The sequence below is a fragment of the Tenebrio molitor genome, chromosome 3 (assembly GCF_963966145.1).
Source record: "Tenebrio molitor chromosome 3, icTenMoli1.1, whole genome shotgun sequence".
Taxonomy (NCBI): Eukaryota; Metazoa; Arthropoda; class Insecta; order Coleoptera; family Tenebrionidae; genus Tenebrio; species Tenebrio molitor.
This window is the reverse complement of record NC_091048.1, coordinates 1,058,908-1,079,759: the sequence shown is the minus strand read 5'-3', so window position 1 is coordinate 1,079,759 and position 20,852 is coordinate 1,058,908. Positions and strand designations below refer to the sequence as shown.

Sequence of the window (20,852 nt, the reverse complement as noted above, 5' to 3'; positions counted from 1 at the left end):
CCTAAATGAGAGGGGCAACTAAACTTAAGTCAAGATTTAAAATCCAAAATTGTAAAACTCATGTAAAGCTCATGACGCTTCTTTAAGCTTTCGTCGACCTTCTTTGAAGATATAACGCCCCCCAGTCATTCGCGGATCACGTTAAGAATCACTCCCTTAAGCCATAAAGAATTTTTTCTGCCGTTCAGGATTACAATTTTAAAAAACTGAAAACGTATGGATACTTATCACGGTGCTTAGTAGATCAAAACCGACGAATCAAAAATAAGCGAAGCTGGCTCATATACGACACAGATTTATCGTTACTGTGCCCTTTTCTGACGTCATATTGTGATCAAATAAAGTAACAAAGAAATAGAACACAATCAGAAATTTCGTAATTCTAACATTTTTTTTTTTTTAAGAAAATCGATCTGTTAGTTTTTGAGTTAAGTGGATTCAAACTGACCTGACAAAAAAACATTCTAAAAACTGCTAAAATGTCTACTGTATCGTGTAAGTAATCTAAAATTTTTCAAAATTTGTTTAAATTTTGAAATAATAGACAGACATCCAGTTTTATTTATATACAGGGTGTCTCAGCTAAGACTTTCGAGCCTAATATCTCGGTTATTTTCCAACGGATTTTTGTGAAATTTAAAATGCAGATATTTTAGACGGTGAAGAATAAATTCTCATTAATGCAATTACCCAAGTCTTAAAAACGTAATTTTTACATGCCTTTTTAAAATGTTGAATCACTGAAGATTTACATCAAAAAATTGATCGTCAATAAAAAATGCTGCAGGGAGAAACTCGTCCTTGAAAGACGTCTGGTTTGTAAGAAAAAAGAAAAAAACTGTGTTAAACGTGGCCGCAGATGAAAAAACGTAGACGCGTATGAAACAAATGCACAATTTTGCCGAATTTTGGTCACCCCTTTTCGCACAAACGCAGGTGACATATTTGACGTTTATCTTTCTAACCTTACAAACACTTACAAAGTTCAAGACAACATTTGGACGTAATTTATTATACTGGATGCTTTAATTCTTCCATAAAGGACTAAAACACGATCGGGATATTTTAGCAAGGTAATTTAGTTCACGTACGCTTCCTGTGTCTTCAAATAAAATTACGACTCTCTTAACCTTAGATTTTGTAAAGCCTACATTTGGATAGTGTTCCACGAGAAAACGAATTGTGTCATTAAAGTTCTTACGACACTCTCCATAGGCAAAAATTGTTTCCTTTTTCAACAATATTGAAATTTCTACTATTGTATTCAATTTTTAGAGTATTTTCAATAAATTTACACAATTTGACGTTTCTAATAAAGCGCGCCCAATTTTGACAGACTTTAAAGGGTGTACAAAATGTTGCTTGGCAATCTTTCATCAATTGTTTCAAAATGTAACTGCTCAAATACCTTCAAATTTTACATTAAATTTTTAACAACAAAATCTAATCTTTTCGTTGAATCAGACGAGTGACACCCTGTATACAACGTTAAATGTTAAAATGAATGAATTATTCATGATATAATAGAGACTAAGTGGTAAAATAGAGTAAAAAAAAATTGCTGAAACCGATATTTATTATGTTTTTGTATGATTGTTGCTGCTCGACAATGTTCGTTCATGCTCGTTTCACGTTTTACTTAATTTTTACGTTTTACGTTTTACTGTAATTTATAATAATAATGTTAAAGAATTTTAATCACAAATTATAATTAAGAGACTTAAGAAATAATTAGAAATTAGATAGTTGTGTATTTTTGTAACAAAATCGAATAAATCAAAATTAGGAAGTGTAATTACTAATTAGGCAGATTAATTACCACATACATCAAACGTGCGTGTTCAGCCAATCAGAGCGCTTGCTTTCATCCAATCAGAATTGTTTATCGCGATAAAAACGTCCTACTACTCTGGCATCTGTCAAGTGATTAAAGATTCCATGCTACTCCTGTCAGATTCTCAAATTGTTTTTAATAATTGTGTTTTTAATAACTGTATTATAAATAAATAATTACTTAACTTTAAAGTTTGTATTCGGGAATTAATCTTTGCCAAAAATAACACGACCTAATTTTAATATCTGATAAATTTCCCAATTTTCACATTTTTGCTTTACTCAATTTTACTCGTTGATTTTTGAACATTTTTATTCAAAGGTTAAATCCTCGAGCTAAAGCTCTCGGGCCTAACCAGAATAAAAAATGCCCAAATTCAACTCTTAAAATTGCCAAAGCAAAAAGTTTTCGTAAAATTAAAAAAATTAGGTCTTGTTATTTTACCTTCGATAAAAATATGTCCCGTTTACACAAGCTTCTTAGATTTATTATTTTTCTTATTTTTGTAATCCATTTCACAGTACAATGGACAATGGTGTCTAAGTTAGAATGTATTGTTTTAAAAATAATTAACAGTACGAAATGGCATACGATGCGTCAAAAATAAACCGAAGGACCAAAAAGTAAAGTAAAAACGATTGCATTTCTTTTTCGATTATTATAGAAGTTTTTCACAACATAGAATTTTAACAAAAGATGTTAATATAGCAAAAATCCATGCCGGCAATCAGTAAAATTTCGATTTTACAAAAATTCACTTTCTTTAATTTTCACACATAATTATTTGTTTTACACTTGCCTATTTTTCGTCTCAACTACCTATTATTCGTATTTGTTATTAAAATTATTCCGCACATAATACCGAAAGATATTAAAACAATACAAATAATAATTAGCTTCTCCTTCCATTCCCTTTGTTTATTGTGACACGCAAATTTTCCAGAAGGAAGCAAATGTCCGACACCCGGATGCACCGGCCAGGGCCACGTCACGGGACTCTACTCCCACCATCGAAGGTAAATCCATTTCAATACGTCCCGTTCACGATCGGTCAAGCTAATATTTACTTTTTATCAATATAGTCTATCTGGATGTCCGCGTAAAGATAAAGTAACTCCAGAAAGTAAGTTTCAAAGAATGTAGACGTCCACGAGACAACTAGACTGCAACCAAAAATCGCAGCCACATCCTCCCCTTTTTATCATTTTACATCCATTATAAATCGGCTCTATTGTCCGCCCCACGATAAACGGTATCCAGTCTAGTTGTTGCCAAGTTGCCACCACTGCTTTTTCATTATCTCGTCTCCGAACGTTTATTTTTTTTTCATTTCACGGGGTAGAGAGCATCACTTTTGTTTTATCTTGTTTTTTTTTTTTGTTGCAATGTGTAGTTGGTAGCATCCCATGCATCCCCCGCACCCCCCTACCAGTCAGGATCGCCCGGCACATTGAGTATAACAAATGAGATACGTGTGTGAATCGGATTTTCAAAATTCGACATTTTTTTTCGTTTTTTTACTCTCTACCCTAAAGCGTTCGTTGCGATTTGTTGGATGTGATAAACGCACACACACGCCGCCCCCTCGATTATACTCAATGTGGTTCTGGTGCAGTCCTCGCCATGCACGAAACGATCCTCAAGTGTCCCACGCCGGGCTGCAACGGTCGAGGGCACGTTAGCTCCAACCGGAACTCGCACCGGAGCCTTTCCGGCTGTCCCATCGCAGCGGCCAATAAACAGGCCGCACGTGAGCAAAAATACCAATCCAGCTTGCACCGTATCAAATCACCCCACACACCCGCATTCGGTGAGTGGCGACCGACGCTAATTTTCTTATTTTACGTTACGTAAAATTCCATGGCTACGATTGGATGTTCGGCTTGACACTCACGTAGTGGAAAGTGTACGTTGTTCAAGTCTGAAAAATTAGAGAGTGTCGAAGTTTTTGTGCTAATTCCAATTCAATTTTTGAAATCAAATCAGCCGTTGTCGAAACACAAATTAGCAAGAAACTGTTACGATTCACTAACTTGACAGATATCTCCTTCGAACATTTCGTTGCACCTCGATAATGTTATTTTTTACGTTTGTAGCGTTGCCTTGTCAGAACGAATTTGGTCCCCGCACTCCAACTTCTGAAGACGTCAAACCCAGCTACTTGGTCGGGTACCAACACCCCGACTCCGACACCAAATCCTCCTACGAGCAATTCTACAACAAATCCAACCCTTCGCTCAAACCCGACATGATGAAGATTCCCAAAACGGAAATGACCCCGAGCAGCTGTTGCAACGTGTCCGGCCAAGGCGAACTGCTCGTGCCTAAAACCGAAATGAACACGAGCACTTGCCGATCCCCTCCACCCGGCATGCGGAACGCCTACGAACCCTACCTGAACCAAGACTCCAACTCCTCCTCCATGTCCAGCATGGACACCATCAACTCGCGCGGTCCCCCGCATCAACTCCACCACCTGGGACCGCACCAAAATCCTCAATCGAACTATCCCATGGAGCACCAGATGCCCCATCGCTCACCCTACCATCAGTCGCCCATGTCCGAAGAGATGTACCACAGATCGGACAGATCCTACACGGACATGACAGACTCGATGGGTGGAATTCCGAGACCCGTGGTGACCTACTCGAACGAGATAGTGACGAGATCGTACGACTCGTCGATGGTCAATTCCGCGAGTCATCGACCATACGACCCCGGTACTGCTACGGCGTTCGAGCGGTACGATTCTGGTCAGTGCGTCACGATGCAGCAATCGCTGGCGCCGCCGAGAGTACCTCCGCAAGGAATCTACGGGTACGGGGCGATGGAAGAGCAGCAGGACCAGAGATATCAACAGGAAGCGGTGGCGGTTCAGCACCATCAGATCGCCGTCAATCCGTCGCAAACCCTGATGAAGAGCGAAGGGAGTCAGGAATCGTCCGGACCTCTCTACCCCAGGTGAAAACAACTCGAATCCTCCCCTGAATCGATCGTGACAAATTTTTGTCGCAGACCCATGTACCAGTACGACACCTCCGGAGGTCCACCTCTTCCGCTCGGCTTCTCGGCGATAAACCTCTCGGTGAAATGCGTGACGACGGCCCAGGCCCAGATGAAAGTCCCGGGCCCTCACACGTCCCCCGGCGGCACAGTCATCGACCTCTCGACGTCGAGCGTCACGACGACGAGCCCACAGGTCTCCGGACATCATCTCGCCTTCATAAATGATGACCTCGTGCGGTTGCAGGTGGCTTACAGTTCCCCACACTACGGCGGTCAGCGGGTGGGCGGCAGTCCGCAAGCCGCCGCCAGTCCCCATCTCTCGGCCAGTCCCCAGGTGCCCAGTCCGCAAGGTCAGACTCTGGATCTGAGCGTCAGCCGGTTGTCCCACAGGTATATTAAGGATAATAAGTTGGAAATAATCGCGGCGCGGTCCACTCGAGCCACGGAGTTTGAGGGTTCTGTGGTGCGTGATGGTGGAGAGGAGACGAGGGAGGTCCAGTAAAAAATATTTCCGTACCCGTATCCATATCTTATCGGTTTGACAGGTAATAATGAAACGATGGGGGGTCAAGATCAGAACCCTGTGGAACACCTAAGAAAAGATGCAAGTCTGAACAACTGACGCACTAGTTGTCGACTGTTAATGAACTAAAAATTCTGCAACATAAAATTGGAAACATTTTACCGGGATCCATTGATCTGCCCTCGTCCTCTCCACCACGACATCAAAAACAAAATCACTTTTGGAAGTCGTGACCGTCGCGATTTTTGTTAGCAGCGACGCAAGTCCGCAATACCAGAATGGTCACGGCGAGGGTGTTCCGGTACCGCCAGGGTTCATCGGGCCCCGCGACGAGCAAACAGAACCTGTCGATTTTTCAACCGCAAATGAACCCGTTAATTTCAGTGGCGTACGACCCGTCGCTACCTTCGCCGGTCCGGTACTGGCCCCCGGCTCAGGGTACAGCCGCGAATCCACCCCCGACAGCGGCGGATCGCATTACATGGACGCTTACAGAGACGCCGCCGGTAAGTCTCCACCCCTATACCCGTGCAGTTTTGCGATTTTCGTACTGATTTCGGCGTGTTCAGGGTACGGTCCCATGAGTCCGCATCCCGGTTACGGCATGACCAGCGTCGCCAGCGACTACACCTCCAACCCCTACACGCCCTACCCCACCAGCGGCTACTCCTGTGCCGGTGGATATCCGGGTTCGGTGACGACGGGATATCCGGCGCCCCCTGGGGGATACTCCCCCGGTCCGTGCTACTCGATGCCACCCCCGCAACACACGATGTCTCAGCACGACAAGCCACCCAACAAAGACGCCAGGTGAGTATCTTTTGTTTTGTAAGAAGCGCCGAAAAGATGAGGGCTTTTCCGTGAATAATGGCGGTTTTTGGTGGCAGTTCGCGTCGGCCTATCTACAGCGGAGTACGTCCCTGTGCTAGGGGCAGGGACGGTAAGGAGCTGATTCAGTGCCCGACCATTAGCTGTGATGGCATGGGACACGTGTCTGGCAACTACGCCACCCACAGAAGGCAAGCATTCACTGTAGAGCTACGTGTCGATCCCTCTCGGACAGGCTATGCTCATACCGACCCACGAAAGTGAGTCCGGACCTGATTTTCACCACCGATCAAAAATGGGCATCAAAGAAAAATATAACTATAGTCCTTGCTGGTTTTAAACGTGGGGACAAGGCGCAGTGAATACCAAACGTTTTGTCCGAGATAAATATTTGAAATAATACTTGACCGGTGAAAACTGGAAGCACCAGTAGCATTTTTGGGGATCATTTCGGATGAAATTTAAAATGGTAATGGCAATAGACGTTTTTAAAAACGGTATAAGCAAAGCCACTTGTCCCGTCCTAGCTTGGTAGTCGCTAATCCCTCTACTTTGTCGCAAAATCCAAAAGTGCCGGCTGTGACCATGTCTGAACTGAATTGGCTAAAACTGAGTCAGGTCCTTGTTGTAACGGTGCGCTATTTTCACACACAACACATACAATTTTGACAGACGTTGACCCAAGTTGACTGTCGAAACGCCACGACCGAAACGACGGCGACTGACCGCACTTTTGCCGTTTCCAGCCTCTCCGGCTGTCCCAGAGCGGACCGCAGCCAGATCCAGGCCCACTCCCAGGAACTGAAATGTCCGACACCGGGATGCGACGGCTCCGGTCACGTCACCGGAAACTACTCGTCGCACCGGAGCCTGTCGGGATGTCCGAGGGCCAACAAACCGAAGAGCAAGCCGCGCGACGGACAGGACAGCGAGCCCCTTAGGTAGGTGCGACCGTCAAGTAGAAGAGTGTCGGGTGCTTATTCTTTGGCTAACACTTTATGGTAATTTCACGCTGTCAGATGTCCCATACCGGGCTGTGACGGTTCTGGACATGCGACCGGAAAATTCTTGTCGCACAGAAGGTAATTTTAAGTGTCTCGTGACTTAAAAAGATTTAGTGAGTGTTGTGCATGCGTAATGTTTACGTACTTGGTTAAACGTGTCGCTTACTGATCACAAGACTAAATTGGGCAAGTCAATTTCGTAATTTTATTTTTGAACAAATAACACTGACGTTATGGCAATTCGCTTTTTATATTCTAGAAACACGAGATTCGTGGTTAGCACGGATAAAAATCGACGTTTTTAACGATCTTGCATAAGATTTTGCAGTTTAAATTCTGCTCGAAATCGATCTAGTTTCATTTTTCAAATAACACACTCACATTTTAACTCATTTTGCAGTTTTTTTTCTCTCAAACTATGTACTTATAGACGCACAGATTCACTAAAAGTTTTGTATACATACTACAAATATTTAAAAACTGATCACACAACTCTGTATACATACAGAAATTTCGAAAGCTTAAGAATAAACATAATAATAAAGCTGATTACAAAAATTTATATCCACTCGATAATTTTTCACCGTTCCAACAAACAACAAAAGTAAGATAATTAACTGAGATTTCTCCGGCGACCGTTACTTTTCTAATGGTATATTACAAGGATCAGTTTTAGGTCCACTTTTATTTTTAACTTATATAAATTATTTTCCTTTTTTATTATTAATTGCTGATGTGACTTTGTGTCTAAACAACACAATAACACTTCTCGTTAAAGAATTTGAATAAAAATGAAATAGTAAACATTGTTTTTTTTTTAAGTTATTATTCCCTTTACTCTTTCGTAATAGATGTAAGAAATTAGTACGAAATTAATAGATTCAATTTAAAAAACAGAAAAGTGTGGTTGAAACATATTATTATACAGTGAGCGGCAAAAGTATGGAATAAATTCCTTAAAAATTAAACAAAATTTTTTTCAAAAAAATCTTTGGACAGGTCAATTTTAGTTTATAAAAATACATGTTTTAGTACCAAAGAAAATTCCAAGCAGTCATTTGTTTTCGAGTTATGACGTCATCGATAGTTTTTTTAAATGGAAACCCCCTATTTTTTTTCTTGATTCTGATATCCCTTTTAATTGTCTAAATGACAGTATAAAAATTTTGTTATCTTACATAAGGAAATTTTTGAGAAAAAAAATAATAAAGTTGGAAAAATTAAATTTTATAAAGAACAAAAACAAGTCAAAGAATCAAGTAGGTAAATCAAACAGTCAAATGTTAATGTCAATTTCATTCGTATGTGTTAGTTGTATTACAAAACGTTTTCGAAAATGACTCATTTAACAGAAACACAACGTATAGAAATTTTAATTTTGATTGATTGCGTGGATAAAACTAGATAATAACTAAAATAGGGGGAATTTCTTCATAAACTTGCTTATTGTCAACAAGCTGGAGGATGGCAATTCGAACATTGAATTCCATAATTTTAAGTACTTACTAACACAGTTTTTGACTCGTTTTTGTTTGTTATAAAATTTATTTTTTCCAACTTTATTTTTTTTTTTCTCAAAAATTTCCTTATGTAAGATAACAAAATTTTTATACTGGCGTTTAGACAATTAAAAGGCCTATCAGAATCAAGAACAAAAATAGGGGGTTTCTATTTAAAAAAACTATCGATGACGTCATAACTCGAAAACAAATGACTGCTTGGAATTTTATTTTGTATTAAAATATGTATTTTTATAAACTAAAATTGACCTGTTCAAAGATTTTTTTGAAAAAAATTTTGTTTAATTTTTAATGAATTTATTCCATACTTTTGCCGCTCACTGTAGTCGTAATCATAACACAGAAAGAAATGTAATTTGGAGAATAGGTAAAAGAATTGTATGATTAAGCTGATCAATATGATTTTAAAAATTTTAATGAATCTTCAATTGCAGAATTCTACTTTTTTGCATATCGTAATGAAAGTGGCACTTTTTTTACACGCAAAATCGTAGTGAAAGTAGCACTTTTTTACACGAAAAAGCGTGGTGAAGGTAGTCCTTTTTTGCATCATTTTATTCCATCTCTTTGGAGATGATTGTCAAAGCATACCTATTTTTTTTTAATAATTTTTCATAAATTCTTTTAGACCAAATTTCTCAACTTACATCGATATGCAAAAAAATAGTGTATACTTACAACATGTTATGAAAGTCTCTTATTTTCACTTATTTGCAAATTCGTGAAAAAAAGTATGACTTTCATAACTAGTTGTACAAATAACTATTTACAAGCTGTGTTATATATACGAAAAAATATTAGACAAATTACATTTGGAAAACAAAATAGAGTACTCATAATAAAAAAATGCTAGGAATTCTAAACAATTATAACATCAATTTTTCCTTTTTCTTAACATTTACATTTAAAGAACAAAGAAAGAAAACGTGTCTAACAATGTTTTGTATAATTTATATTAAAATTAATTTTGTTGGTAATATGTAAGTGGTTGTTACTTCACAGCATTCATTTTTAATTATCTGTCTCATAAGCTATCTAAAATAACTCAAAAAATAAAAAACATGAAGAGGAATAACGATAACAGTCATTAGATATACAGTATGTTCCCGGATTGAGTTTACAAGAGGGAAAAAAAAATTATTTTTGATTTTACGCAAAACCTTCAGAGGAATAACATTTTTTGCTTAATCTGAAACCCCCATTTCTGTTATTAAAAAGTCTTTTATAACATAAAAAGTCCAAATTTTAACAAAACATGTTAATTTAAGAATACAGTGTGTCAATACTGAGATTTTAATAACGGAATTGGGGGTTTCAGATGAAGCAAAAAATGTTATTCCTCTGAAGTTTTTACGTAAAATCAAAAAAAAATTTTTTTTTCCTCTTGTAAACTCAATCCGGGGACATACTGTATATAGGGTGATTCAAGTTTTCCCGCCCGATCGAAAACACCCATTTCTAAACGATTTAAGATTCTCAAAAAATTCAGGAATGATTGATTAATTATATTATTACGTATCGCTGTAGAATACTCTGTAGTAATTTTAATTCAATAGCCGCTACATTAATTTACATAATTTTTCACTGAGAGTCCTTTCAAACATTTAAAGAAAATTTGGTAATATTGGAATCATGGAAACATCACCGGTTTTTGAAATAATAGTTATTTATTATACAAGACGATAAATTTCTATTTTATCTTCCAGAGTGTTTTTTAGCGTCTCGACGCTAATTATCGTCGTGTATAATATTCTATTTTTTTCTACAGCATTTGTATTTTATTATTAAAATATTTTTTTTAAATCATTACTAATCGTGTCAGGTTTTTTTTTAAATCTCGTTAGTATAAGCGTTGTTAGGGTAATAAAAAAAATAAATTACTTTTCTACTTTAACATCTGCTATAGAAAAAATGGAATTTGATATTAAAGTGCAAAATTTAGTTGTGATTTATTATTAAATTGGGCAGTTACTTCTACAAAAGAGGTTGACATGGATTGTTTATGGTACCCTTTAAAGACTTAAAAATTACGAGAAAAGTTCTAACATATGTTTGTTGACTGTTTACCAACAATGAGGTATTTATTTATGACTCGTAGTTGTAAATCTTGAACAATTTTCGGTGTTAATGTTAAAATTGGAATACATAATTCAAAAACTAATCATTTTCTTTTAATGCAAAGTTCATAAATGTGTTCTTTGAATAATTATGAATTGTGAATTATGAGCGTGTACGAAAAAACATTTTTTTTTCTCAAAATCGACATTTTTAATTTTATGGCTCAGAATGAAGTGATACGGGAAATTGATTGCACACATTTGAAGCCTTATATCAAGGGAATATGACCCTAACGTTTCGTAATATTTACTTATTTTTAGTAGGGTTTATCGTGCGGGCACCTGTATAGTTGCGAATAATGAATTTTGATCGTCAGTGTCATTCTTTAATACAATGGGATAAGTGTTCTGTTATGATAACCTATGACACTAATTCTAAAATTGTACTGATTACATTGTACTGATTACATTAAAAATGAAACGTGAGATATACCGGGTGTTATGGAAGTCCACGTAATAAACTTAACCACCACTAGGACTCGTTAAAATAAAAAAAAATGTTATTTATCATTTTTTCCGCAAATTCTTCCAGAGTTAAAATTTAATATAATAATAATATAATGAAGCACGAAAAAAAAACTGGATTAAAATACCCGAACAGTAAAAACTGCGGAAAATTTTAATTCCTGACAGTACCTACCACGAAATTTTAAAATCACGTTGATCACCAAAATGTATTTGTTCGTTTCACTTTTTTTATTTGAAAAAATCGCAAAGAAAGTTTTAGATTTCACTCACTTGATTTCTGCATGATTGAACTGTGACCGGCGCTGACCTAAAGTCAAAAATGAGTACAGCTTTTTACTTTAGAAATAGAAAATAAAATTTGTATAGTAGACCCAGAAATATAGTGATTCTATGAGGGATGGAGTACATTAACTTGAGGTGGTCAGTTTAGGTAGGGCTTCTGGCACCCGTCGCGCGTCTAGGCTCTACCTACCTTTGTCTCCGATGGTCCATTTTCAGACGGCTCAAAAACATCTGTCATAGAAGATTTATAACTCTCTTCAAGTTGGTAATAAAAGTGACCCCAAAATTGTAAAAGAAATTATCGGCCTAAGTCCATAAAATCACTATATTTCTGGGCCTACTATAACAACCGACTTTTGTATCTAGAGTGTGCATATTGAAAAATTATTGATAAAAACATTTTGGAAAGAGTTCAATCGATTGGAACAGGTCCATTGTTTGATTTTGCAGCGCCTCGGGCTGTCCCATCGCCAACCGAAACAAAATGCGAGTCCTGGAGAGCGGCGGCTCCGTCGAACAACACAAAGCGGCGGTGGCGGCAGCAACTGCCATGAAATTCGAAGGAGTCAACTGTCCCACCCCCGGTTGCGACGGCACGGGACACATCAACGGCTCCTTTCTGACCCATCGATCACTGAGCGGCTGTCCTGTCGCAGGACAAACCATCAAGAAATCGAAATACCCCGAAGAGATGCCTTTCTACACGAAGGGTTACACAGGTCAGTATCCACAACGATGATAAAAATTCAAAGGGGTAGTTGCAGCACCAGACGTCACATGAATTTTTCCAATTTTGTTAAAAACATAATCACGTAACTACCCCTTTGTAAAATCTTCCCCGATCCACTTTTATTTTGCTTTGTAAAATTCGGGCAAGACTAAAAGAGTTTCTCTCTCTGCCTAGAATGGTGCTACACTTACTGAAGACGCAACAGCGAGTTATCCCTCTCCCTGTCTTTTATTCTTCTTTCGTTCGTTTAAACCCGAATGGAAATGGTCCAAATACCGGGAACCGACTGAAATATAGTACGTTCACAATGGAATAAAATAAAAAATCAATTTTCTTGAGGTCGTTTCACGTGCTAGACAGACGAACACACTTTAGACGGCCTTTCGAAAAATTTTACAAAGTAAAATGAGAGGATTTAACCGGAAAAAACGGGTCTTGTTTTGGGTGGCGCGTTTTGTTAAACCGAAAGGTTTTTGTAGGTATGGATCAACCGAATAACGGTGAAGATCTGATGACTCTCGAGGCCGAAATAACTGAGCTTCAGAGGGAGAACGCTCGGGTTGAATCGCAGATGATCAAACTCAAGTCGGACATTAACGCCATGGAGAACCATCTGAGCCACGGCGAAAAGGTAAAGCTGTTCTCCTTATGCGTTCGAGCTTAAGATCTCTTGAGAACATTGTCCAATATACACAATATTTTCCATCAGAAAATTGATGAAGTGCAAGTGGAAGTATCGGTACCACTGGCTACCACTTACTCAATAAATTAAGGCTGATTTTGCAAAATCTTAAAAAAAAAATTTTTTATAATTTTTATTAGCAGTTTATCGACAAAATTCCTAAAAGAACTCATTCTGATTTATTTGTGAAAAGAATCCTACTAATTGCTAAGATTGGTAAAAAGTAAAAATATACGTGTTATTTAAAATCTACAGGACGAGACATGTTGACAGCGTTAAAGTGAAAGAGAAACTAAATAGAAAAAAATTGTATATTATTAAACGAGCGGGTAATGATGGCTATTACTCATGAGGATGATTCTGTGTCACGAGCCGAAGGCGAGTGATATCAATCATCCGAGTGAGTAATAGCCATTATCTGCGAGTAGAATACTATACTTTTTCTACGAGTATGAATTATTATTAGACAAACTAAAACTGACGCTTTACAATTATTAATTTGTATACTTGATACCATTGCATTAAAATTTGCGATTAGACTTCATAAACTAGTTGCTATGATATTTGCCGTGAGTTTTGAAATTATTATTCAACGGGCCCGTAGGTGATGAACCCTGTTATCTAATAAAAGACATTTCAATAATCACAGTATTTTACAATAGGAGTAGAAAAAGTTTTTTGATCATTCTTTGATAAAATTTAGACTTTTCGCTTTTGCTGATGTAACAAAAATATATTTTTCATTTGTATTTCTCGTAATTTTCCGAGCCATATTGCTGAAGATTTTCTCCATTCTGTATTATTTGGAATCATTTGTCAATTGCAAAAGCAGCCTTAATTATAATTTGCCATTTTCGTACTCGCAACAGTTCAGAGTAGAATTTGTTGTTGATAATAATTTAAAATTTGAAAATACGAAAACAAAGTTAACATTTTAGATTTAGTAATTCACCCGGAATTGAAAATTAGCTACGATTCGAGAGATGGCGCTGAGACGTTGATCGATCGCGTCCTCCGGTTAACCGCCTTCGTTAAACAGAAATCTTCCTTCCGCTTTGCACTTCTGTGTCGTTTGAACAGTGCCTTCATTGAAACCAGTGGACCTAAAACTATTGTGTATATGACTGTATAATAGAATAAAGTCGGATTATGAATAGAATTGGCGTCCGCACCTAACACATAGTTTCATATCCACCAGCGTTATCATAAAAAAGCAATAGGACTACACTAACAATTTCCCACCAGGAAACTCAAGCGCTCACCCAGCGCACCAACAACCTGAACGAATACTACGAAAGCTTGAGGAACAACGTGATCACGTTACTGGAACACGTCCGGCTGCCCGGTGGCGGTCCGGCGCCGGAAAAAATCGGACAGGAAAATTTCGATTCGTACTTGAGCAAATTACAAACGCTCTGCACACCGGAAGGATATTGTAGTGACGAGAATAGACCCCTGTACGAGACGGTCAAGTGTGCATTGCAGGACTTTACGGTGCTACCGACGCCGATATAAGTGTGTCTGTGCGTGTCAAAATTTAAATGAAAAAAAAAAAAATAGAAATAAATCCGGCCCCGGAAAGCTCCGGTGTCGAGCGTTATTCATTATCCACGAGCCGGGCAAGTCAGACGAGAGAAAGGGAAAAAACTCGATTCGACTCTGATTCCTTGAATCGAAAAAGATCTCGTCACGTCTGAAGAAATCAAAGTTGGGACGGTTTCCGTCGGGGTGTTTTGTTGCGGTCTTTGTCTTATTTCGAGACTTCGATTTGATTTGCCCGGTCCACTAGGCTAAGGAGTCATTTGTACGTAATTATAAATTGTGATCTAATGTAAATAGGGCTCATTTGTATAGAAGATGATCCAGTACTAACTGCATACGGTGTACATTTTGAACAACTGTACATATTGGTATAAAATACAAATACGATACTATCACTGTAAAAACGTCTACTCATTTTGTTTTCTAGTCTAGTTCGGGCATTGTTTTCGTCAACACTATCTCTCCTCAGTTGTTACCATTGTACAAACCTTAAATAGACTTTATCTCATTAGTAGAAATCTATATTTTAATAAATCGCTTTAATATTTGTAGCGTTAAGTACATAAACATCGTCATTATTATTATACTCATTTTTTTAGATAATCTGTGATTATACGTTATGTATTGTTTATATTTAGGCTCTAGTGTTATTTGTAAAACTATGATATAATGTGCAATACGCAGTAAAAAACTCGCGAGACGAGAGTTTTTTACTCTCCCCGTGCCCCCGCCCTCCCAGTCGTGATCATAACTCATTCACGCAGTGTTCAGACATATTTTCGTTGATATTATCATTATTATGATTATTATTATTAAATTCCAAAAAAACACAATTAAGGGACAAAATGTTTTTTACTGTGCTGTTTACCGAATTGTTGTGTAATGTGTAAATAAAACGAATGAGTATAGCCATTCTCATCATTAAATAATTATTTGTTCACACCAAATATCTATGTTAATATACATGTGTTGTTATTATAAATAAAATCTTTAAAAAGCACAAAGGCTTTTTATTTTACTCTGCGAAAAACAGAATACTTCACCGATGGCCAAGCAGGTTTCCATGACGAATCACAGGTGGCGTATGACTACGTTACGGATTGTTAAAGTACGAAAATTATTGTGTCAAGTAACAAAAAGAAAATTGCGTTTGCTTGAATAGTCTCTATTTAAAGATTGCCGAAAAAAATATTTTTAGAGCTAAAATTCAGACAAGATCTAAAATTTTAAGCGTCTTTTCGTAATTGTTTTTTATTATTAGGTACTAGTATAGTAATGTTATCAATATTCGGTTCTTGGCCGCATGTTAAACTGGGACTGTGATATTCTCGAAGTTATTTTATTATCCCTTGAACAAAAGGATCGACCAAGAAGATTTTCTATAAGACGACAACTCAAATGTTAATTAAGAAACTAATAAGATAAATTAAAACAAAATTGGACCGGAAACTTTTGAAAACTTTTCTTTCAATTATCGTTGTGGTAAAAGAAAGGAAGTGCAAGTTCCCGTCTTCATAGCTAAGAGTTAAAATTTAAATTTTATGAAATTCAAAAATTGTAAATTCCTAAAAAAGCTTCAGAAAATATTTATTTTTGTTACAAGTACCTAAAACATTGTTTTTGTGGACGAATCGTTGCTGTTTCCGGACGAGGCGCCAGCGAGTGAGGGTAGTATTGCGAGTTGAAAAATCGCCGCACTTTGATCACGAATTGTGTATACTATTTTCTCCAACGTCGCTTATGAAAATGAGTCTCAATTTTAAATTTTTTTATAATTATTTTACTCTCCTATTTTTTGAGTCTTCCGGATCTGGAGTTTTAATTAATGCAAATAACAGTGTTTTAAATTTTTATATTAATAAGTAGGTAGTAGATTGTTAAATAAATTTTCCTCACTAGTGAGTTTACTTTCTCCATTTTCCTCACTAGTGATGCAAAAGTCTATTTTCCTCACTAAATTGAGTGATGAAAGTATCATTTTCATAAGCGATGTTGGAAAAATTTATTTTTGACACAATTATAGGTAGCAATCTTGACCAAGTTTTCAATCATTTATATCTCGAAAACGAAAAAACTGTGATAAGAAAAATTTTTTGTCTATGACTTCTTCTCATAATAACCAATTACCGGTTTTTTTTCCAAACTTATTTCAGAATCACCTTGTATAAAATACATATTTCTTACGTAATTAATTACTAGAAACTATGTAAACGCTGTTCAAAAATCAAAAAACCATTGTGATGCAAATTACTTATCTGTCACTGTGATAAGTGGTAACTGATTGTATTTAACAGTTCAAAAGATATTTAATTTTAATTATTATCTGAGAGAACATTATTTTTTTAAATTAGACATTGCGGTACTGCAACAGGAAAAGCACTGTCGAACACTTTATAAAATGAAGAATGAAGACGCATACAGGGTGTTATTGAAAGTTGTACAGATATTTTAACCACGAGCTACTGTAGAACTCGGAAAAAATATCTAAAAAATTCTGCTACAATTTTTTTAAATTGCTTTTAGTCTTCTACGTTGTCAAACAACCTCGTAGGTAAAATTTCGGCACATTTTAAAAATACACCCTGTATATCATGTTTTATAAAATGTACGCCAATGCGAAGTAACCTATAGGAAATATGCTTTCAAACAAGGAAACGTTTTATAAAATATGGTATACAAGGTGTATTTTTAAAATGTGCCGAAATTTTACCTACGAAGTTGTTTGACAACGTAGAAGGCTAAAAGCAATTTTAAAAAATTGTAGCTCAAAAAATAAGTGTCATTTTATTTATTGACATTGAATTTTTTAAATATTTTTTCCGAGTTTTACATGAAGCCAGTAGCTCGTGGTTAAAATATCTGTATAACTTTCAATAACACCCTGTATATCCAAATCTTAAGCGCCCTGTTGCAAAAACATCGTTAAAATGCGAGAGCAATTTATTAAGGAACCAAAAGAAAGGACTATTGTAGATACACTTGCAGATAGTTACGTTTTGAAAACTTCTGAAGTTTCAGGCTTTGCTGAAATGGCTTGCAAACGCAAACATAGAAAATACAGGGTGTTTGAAAATTGCTAGTACAAAAAAATACTGGTAATTGGTAATGGTGAGTTAAAGTCATCGGCAAAAAAATTTTTTAATAAAAGTCCTCTAGTTTTCGAGATAAAAATTACTAAAAATTTGGTTAAAATTGTTAGTACCATTGTTAGTTGCCAAAATCTTGCAAAAAAATATTTATTTTTCATATTGTTGTATAGCCCTTCATTATCACGCTTGGTTACCAAGGTTTAAAAAATACTGCCCCGCCTGAGGCGTAAAATATGCTGGGATAGGGTTACTTTATCCCTTTTGTTTAAAAAAATTAAAAATTGGTTTTTTGGATTTCTTAGGGCTTCTAGATGCCGCAGTTTTTTTTTGTACTAGCAATTTTCAAACACCCTGTATAGTTCAATTATTTCGTCAAATTACATATTTAAAGGTTTAGCCTTTGAAACTTTAGGCCCTTGGTGCAAAGAAGCCATCGATTTCATTAATATCATCGGAAACCGACTTATTGCGGAATCAGGCGATTCAAAATCAAAGAAATTCCTTTTCGAGAGGATTTCCCTTGCTATTCAACGTGGAAACGCTGCAAGCATTCGGGGCACTTCCAGATTCCGCATTATTATCGGAAACTTTTACATTGTAAATCAAAAATGTTATGTAATTATGTTATCAATATTTATTTAAATTGATTTTAAAGAAAGGACTAAAAGATGTAAACAAAAATTCGTTAGAAAAATCTTGGAATTGGCAACGAAAGTTTCCTAGCTACTGATCGCACAAGACAACCTGGGGGCAAATACGAGTACGTATGTACTTTCAAAAATCATAAAGAACTACCACACGAACATGAATTTAAAAAAAAAAACACTAATGACTAACAACTAATGTGAAGAACTTCTTAGTCCCGTTGTAATGAAAATTTGTTAAATATCTGCAAAAATCACGAGTCTGTTTGTGAATCATCATTTAATTATTTAGCATCTGGTGAATTTTGCTTGGAATTTAAAATTTCACATCTTCAACGATAAATTTTAAGATATTTTTGAAAAATTTACATCTTTAAATATTCAACATCATCTGATGAAAATTTTTACTGTTTTTAATTATTATTTTATACTGCTAATTTTGATGCTGATTTTGCCATTAGTTTTTCGTCACAAGTTTTATACAATAAATTTAGTACGTACGAATTACCACCGTAAATTATTACATAAATAAATCATTTTAACGCATGCTTGACGATTTTTTAACAATTTACACTGTTAAATAAACAACGTAAATAATTATTATTGAGCAACAGAACAACTTCCCAAGTCGAATTCTTTTTTTAAGAGCCTTCACAATAAAATTCACTTTCATCCAAAATATGTATGCCACCACATCTGACTTTACGACTTAAAAATCAAACAAAATAAAATCCTGCACGTACAGGAATCCCACTCCGTCCCTTCACCATCGGGCTGGTTTGTTTGCAAACAACCATCGCCGTGTGGCGGCGCCTTCCCAGGGTCACGATCACCATCCCGACCGTTAGAACAAGAAACTCGTGACGGCTTCCGGGCAAAATCCTCCGGTTCCGCCGCACGTTCTCCGCTTTCTCCGACGCGTTTCTTCCATCCGTCGAGTTCCTCGACGAGGAGGACGCACCGGCCGTGCTTCGCCAACCCCGACGTCCGACTTCCTGCAATTACGGCACGATGCCGCGCATCTTCACCGAGAAAAATACAAATCCCAGGTGTACCGATCCGATCGGTAAATTATGTAACGCGGATGGGGATTAGAAAGTAACGAAGCCAGTTAACGTGGAGCGATTTTTATTCGGTGCGCTCGACCGCCGGAGAAAGTAAAACGTTTTTAACAATGTTTCTGGATTGATTGTTGTTGCAGTGCGAGTGCGCCGCAGACGGTGTTATATTTGGTCGGAACCGACTGCTGTTCAATTGCGTAACGATCATCTTCGCAGATTCGTACGGTGTTAGAGGTGAAAGAACAGAACGAGTCGTCTTGAAGAAATCGAGGAAGAACAGGTGAGTTGGGACCTTCGAGAAGAACAAAATACTGCTGCACCGGTTAAATCGTCCACGGCCAGGGTCGCCGAGTCGACCGCGACGCTAATGATGGGTTCCATTTTAGTGAAAATGGAACCAGTTGGATTTATGTTAATTTATTTGAAAACAGTAGCGTTTGGTAAATCGGTCTTTTCACTTCATCGAGCACGTGGAACATTCTGTCGCGAACATAAAGTGCATGCTCTAGTAACTTGAAAGAAATGCAACCGTGTATACAAGAAAACCTTCCTGCATTTTATTTGCTGGTTACGATGGTAGGTATTAATTGAGACTTTCGTAAAAATAAAAGTTTCGAATCAAGATACTTTTCCAACTGGTGAAAATAGAAAATTATCATAAACGCAAATAACTAAAAATTATTTTTTAATGGAATAGATTAATTCCCAATAAAACGCTGCTTGAAACATTTATGAAAGTTCTAAATTTATAAAAAGATTATAAAAGATACTGTACTACTATTATTGAGACACAATTATCATTATTAAAAAAATGTGCATTATTCTTTTTCTGACAGGATTAATTATATTTGCATTTGAATAACAAAAAAAAGCCATATGTATATCGAGCGTTCAATTGAAAAGTTCATCAAGTAGCCTTTGAATTTTTCCCAACATTGTGAAGTAGGTCTGTCTTAGAAGATCAATGACAAAAGTTAGGTTAGGATCACGTTAAGAAGTGACATTTTTTTGACAAAATTTATTTTATATTATGTAATGTGAGTCCCAGATTATCAAAAAAGTTTATAATTGTCTCTGGCTACATGTTTGGTAACATTGAATACAAAACCTCTTAATTTGACAAAAGGCGCAGCGATGTGCAATCTGTAAAGTTTTAGGTTACATGTGTTTTTTATGTTGAAAGCATTAAATGCACACCAAGACATTATTGCCTACGTTGTCGACAAGCCAATTGCAAAGATGTAATCTTCTTGGATAATCTGCTGGCTTCAATTCCTGCACTGGTGTGACACGGTAGGGATAAAGATGGAAATTCTTGTGTAACATTGTGTGCGTTGTTCCAAGAGAGTGACTCAATTGTCGGATTGTTTGGTGCATTAATTAAATTGAAATTAAATATTCAACAGAAAACGAAACTCTACTAAAAAAAAAAGACGTTACACTAACAAAACACAACTGACATCTGTCAAAGAAGGCATCATCCCGTTTTCGCTGTATCTTCTTTCATCAAAAAGTCATAGCC

The 20,852-nt window shown here is 36.7% G+C and overlaps 2 protein-coding genes across 10 annotated transcripts in view; both read left to right on the top strand.

Moving 5' to 3' along the window:
• Positions 1-15,530, top strand: part of LOC138127435 (myelin transcription factor 1) — a 282,760-nt gene extending 267,230 nt beyond the window's left edge. For 4 of the 9 annotated variants that reach the window (XM_069043515.1, XM_069043511.1, XM_069043514.1 and 1 more), the window contains 13 exons: positions 2,778-2,850; positions 2,917-2,957; positions 3,450-3,644; positions 3,931-4,795; positions 4,850-5,033; positions 5,085-5,230; positions 5,616-5,869; positions 5,933-6,173; positions 6,938-7,132; positions 7,211-7,273; positions 12,033-12,301; positions 12,792-12,943; positions 14,240-15,530. In XM_069043515.1, the coding sequence (XP_068899616.1) occupies positions 2,778-2,850; positions 2,917-2,957; positions 3,450-3,644; positions 3,931-4,795; positions 4,850-5,033; positions 5,085-5,230; positions 5,616-5,869; positions 5,933-6,173; positions 6,938-7,132; positions 7,211-7,273; positions 12,033-12,301; positions 12,792-12,943; positions 14,240-14,509 (2,948 nt within the window). In that variant the 3' untranslated portion in view covers positions 14,510-15,530. Of the gene's footprint in view, positions 1-2,777; positions 2,851-2,916; positions 2,958-3,449; positions 3,645-3,930; positions 4,796-4,849; positions 5,034-5,084; positions 5,231-5,615; positions 5,870-5,932; positions 6,174-6,937; positions 7,133-7,210; positions 7,274-12,032; positions 12,302-12,486; positions 12,609-12,791; positions 12,944-14,239 lie in introns of those variants that run through there. The other 5 variants (XR_011158232.1, XM_069043516.1, XM_069043512.1 and 2 more) reach the window with 5 other exon arrangements.
• A 3,921-nt stretch (positions 15,531-19,451) lies between these two features.
• Positions 19,452-20,852, top strand: part of LOC138127437 (pancreatic triacylglycerol lipase-like) — a 29,871-nt gene continuing 28,470 nt past the window's right edge. The window contains exon 1 of the mRNA XM_069043519.1: positions 19,452-19,610. The gene's annotated coding sequence lies outside the window, so the exon portion shown is untranslated. The remainder of the gene's footprint in view (positions 19,611-20,852) is intronic.